A 4,262-nucleotide genomic window follows, 5' to 3' on the forward strand; every position below is an offset into this window, starting at 1 on the left:
ACAATTAAGATACATTTTGATATTAGCATACCGTATTGATCAGATAAACATGTATTGTGTTATCTGTTTGTTGTGATGTACTGAGAATTATATCTGATAAAATGATTACACAGAACACTGATGGTAGATGTATAGTGACACTATTTCTGACCGCGTAGTAATATATAAAGCTGGAACTCTTTTATTATGGTCTCATAGAAACATTAGTTGATATGCATATACGCTGGAGACCAGGTGTGTCTATATAAACAAGTTATTCTTGTAAAATAGTGATAAAATCTACGGAGCAAAAGTCAATGTACAGATGGACGATTAATTGATGGTCTTAAAAATGGAAGCATATTTTATACACATTGCAAATTATATAGAGGGAATAAGAAGAAATGACAGTAAAGTTGTATTACCTCAAAGTTTTGCCAGTAAAATGTTACAAGAACTGAAATCGTGGGAATTATGGAGAGCTGTGTTGGCAGAGCTTATAGCTACGTTTTTGTTTGTATTTATTGCGACAATGTCAGCGGTCGAGATGGTTCCAGTTGTCGACGATTCGTCCAAAATTGTTAAGGTAAGAATATTGATCATGAAAAAATATGTAAATTTGAATTTTTATCATAATTTAAACATCTACGTTAATTAAATGACCCAATTTATAACTTATTGTTTCATATGTAGTTTAGACAACAAAATATAGCTTTTTCGGTGTTGGGTTGTTTTTTTTTTTAATTTGTTTTTCGGTAGTTTTAAGGGGTTTTAGGGGGGATAGTATTGGGGTCGACAATCGCTTATTTTCGTGGCTTTTTTCTTTGAGTTCTTATCAGTTACTAATCATTTCTTCTTGTGTTTAACCTGCCCATGCTCTGCTTTGTGCCATGTCCTGTTTCTGTTTGGGGTTCTCCTGGGCTCCTGCCGCTGACACTTGTTACTGGGTCGGACGGGGGGGGTGCGTTTATTGATAGCCGCCATTCCTTGTTGATCTTGTTTATCATATTTGATAAAGATTTCGACTTATGACCAGGGGAAGTCTTTTATCGTTAATAAACACATAACACAATATGTTTACTTATGAATAGAGCGCTGTTTAACTTTTCTGATTATTAGACGAACTATCAAATGTTCTACCAAACTTTACCAGAATACGTTCCATCATCAATAATTGGAATTCTTTTTACATGCGCCCATTCATCTTACAGGATAAAATCTAAATCTTTGTTGGTCTATAATGGGTTCATTTTCCGTAGGTATTATTCAAACCCTGGAAAGCAACTTCCTTTAGAATGCAAATATTTTGATTGTTGCTAAAATGTGTTGCTATAGAGATGATTTTTTTTTTGTTTTTGTTTTTTTTTTAATTTCATGGGGTGGTTATAGTTTGTTCTAAACAGGACATTGCTTTACCTGCAGAGGGTACACTCTAATTCAAATATAAGAGAAACTGTACAATAGAAATGATTTATTTGGATATTTTTATGAAATACTGCTTGTCAAAAATGCTGACAGATTATCTAACGAATTACTATTACGAATCATAATTAATTGTTTTAGTATAATTTATAAGCTGCTGATTACAGATAATGTATTTCACACTTATAGACAGCATCTAAATCATTCTTTTGTGCTTTGTTCTCACCAATGATACGTATTACATGAACTATAAACATTATGGACCTGTCCATTTTTATGTCATCTAAGATACTATTATATTATTCCCAGCAACAAATAATTTGTACAATTGTGCATTACCGTATTAATAAATCAATTTTTATTTAAAGTTTGGTTTTCTAAAAAATGATAAAACTCAAATAGTAATACAGAATAGGAAGCGACGCTTCATCACTAGGTAACGAGAGAATCTATTCGTCTAGTTATTGATTTAAGAAGACCTGTTCTCAAAATCTTTCCACTATTAGCATGTTGATTTAAATTGGCAATAGTTTATTCAGTTTAGTCATTTCGCTCTAGCACTACATAACTGCGCATTGTTCAAAACGCATATTATATGAAATAACCAGAAAATGGAATACCATATTTTTACCACAACTATAAGCATGTTGATTAAAATTGACAATCCTTTATTAAGTTAAGTCATTTCACCCTAACACAATATAACTGCGCATTTTTCAAAACGAATATTATATCAAATAAAAACTAGAAATATTGTATTGTGCCAATTATCTCAAACACTTCTTTTATAACGACGCTAAACCCGTTTATTTAGAAAGCCTTAAAATACACTAGAGTTTGTTATTCTATGCAGAAACATATTAGCCGTGCCATGACAAAACCAACATAGTGGGTTTGCGACCAGCATGGATCCAGACCAGCCTGCGCCTTCGCGCTGTCTGATTCAGTTTCTCTACTTGTAATAGGATTTGTAAGCGAACAGCATGGATCCTATCAGACTGCGCGGCGGCTGGCGCAAAGAACACATAGCAAACAAACAAGAAAGCAATCTACGTTGTCTTTTGTTATACAATTTTAATGACTAACGGACATTAAGGGGTTTTCTTATTCTGTATATACAAACGTTCTCCAAAGTTTTCCGGCGTCTTCAATTGATCTGTTGGATTCCTTTACTGAACATAAAACGTTTCAGACCCGGATAAGACTTGAACAACGTGCGGCATCAAATCAGGACGCATCAGACCTGGGAGCAACATTCATGCACTAAGTAGAACGCAGTTTGAACCTAAATGATAATTGAAGAGTTCACCTCTTTAATCAAGAATACTATGATTAACCGTGATGAAACTTAGCACAACCTTACAAAATTTGGATATTGAGACAAAGTTGCCAACATTCCACAGCGCAATTTATTTATGACAAGTGTAAACGTAGCTTACAAAATATTTCGTATTTAAGGTTGCTAGAAGTCATTAAGCCTAAAGCTTATTCATTTCCTTTTTTCTCTAGATTTCTTCATAATATCATTTTATATAAATATGAAACTTTGTTTCTGTTCTGTGGTACTTAGACATATTAAAAATCAATATATTTAAATGTGCACCAAATTTCAGATTGCTTTCACATTTGGACTCATGATAGCCGTATGTATCCAGATGTTTGGCCACGTGTCAGGAGGTCATATGAATCCTGCAGTTTCTATCGCGATGGCGGTTGCAATGGAGATCACACCTTCACGTGCTCTACTGTACACTATAGCACAATGCGCTGGTGGCATATTGGGATCACTCCTATTAAAAGGGTAAACTATTATAATTTTTATCAGAGTTAATCAGAAGTGAAAGCTACATTGAATTTTTATTCTGGTGTTGTCATATTCTTTGAAATCACATTTTAGTTGGAAGTTGCAATATAAGAATACATAGGTAGAATATGTTTTTGTAAATAAAAACAAACGAACTGTCCTTTTTTAAGTGCAGTAAAGGCGGAATGCTCAAAGACAATAATATCAGGATTTGTTATAACCGTTATATACGACCTCTATATTGATAATTGTTTTGTACATTTAGTTGTGGCAATTTACATAGAACTAGAAATATGTCTTTCTACACTGATTTAAAAAAAAACAGGTCAAATACACGGATTAATTCTATTTATAGATGGCAGTGAATACATGTACATACTGTTCAAAGCTACTTTATTCAAGTTCAAACTGGAAGCATGACATACGATATGATCTGAGGAAAGTTCCATCCGATATTACTTTCCTTGTTGTTTCATTAAACTACCTACCTTTTCTTTCTATATAAAAGCACTTATGTCTTTAGTGCAATTACTGCTTTATTGGCATTTACAGAGTTTTGTATATAAATCATATTGTTTAATTGGAAGTCATCGTTTTTGACTGAGACAGTACTTAAGGCTTTGTTTCATTCAGGAATTTCATTTGTGGATACCATCAAGGGAGCAATAAACATATCTGTGTCTGTATCATTTATGAGAGCGGACAGAATCAGCTATTTTGTTTTGTTTTAACCAATTTTAAGGACATACAGTAATGGATAGATTTACACGATGAAATGCTGAAATTAAACTTTTCTTAAATTGTTATGTTTCCGTCAAATCAGGAATGTATTGAACTGTGGGTGAAATTTATGTTTTACATTTACAAAAAATGTAGCCTTTCTATTCTCAGTAAAAGGTCGAGTAAAAATAAATGAAAAGTCAGTTTGACATTTTTTAATTAAGTGAATGTTACATTATTCAAATTTTGAACTAGCTGTTTCCATATATTTGACATACTAATTATCTAAGACGCATTTGTTAAATATTTGTTTGATAGACGGTATTTACTGAAATTT

The 4,262-nt window shown here is 32.6% G+C and overlaps 1 protein-coding gene across 1 annotated transcript; it reads left to right on the plus strand.

The window, feature by feature from the left end:
• Positions 1–239: 239 nt before the first annotated feature.
• Positions 240–3,202, plus strand: LOC132727182 (aquaporin-2-like; the record flags this gene model as incomplete). The annotated part of the gene is given in 2 exon segments (XM_060712612.1): positions 240–565; positions 3,015–3,202. Coding segments are annotated over 2 exon segments (434 nt in total), but the record flags the coding sequence as incomplete, so codon positions are not given.
• Positions 3,203–4,262: the final 1,060 nt, after the last annotated feature.

The sequence above is a fragment of the Ruditapes philippinarum genome, unplaced genomic scaffold, assembly GCF_026571515.1.
Source record: "Ruditapes philippinarum isolate M1 unplaced genomic scaffold, ASM2657151v2 ctg4344_1_1_1_1, whole genome shotgun sequence".
Classification (NCBI taxonomy): domain Eukaryota; kingdom Metazoa; phylum Mollusca; class Bivalvia; order Venerida; family Veneridae; genus Ruditapes; species Ruditapes philippinarum.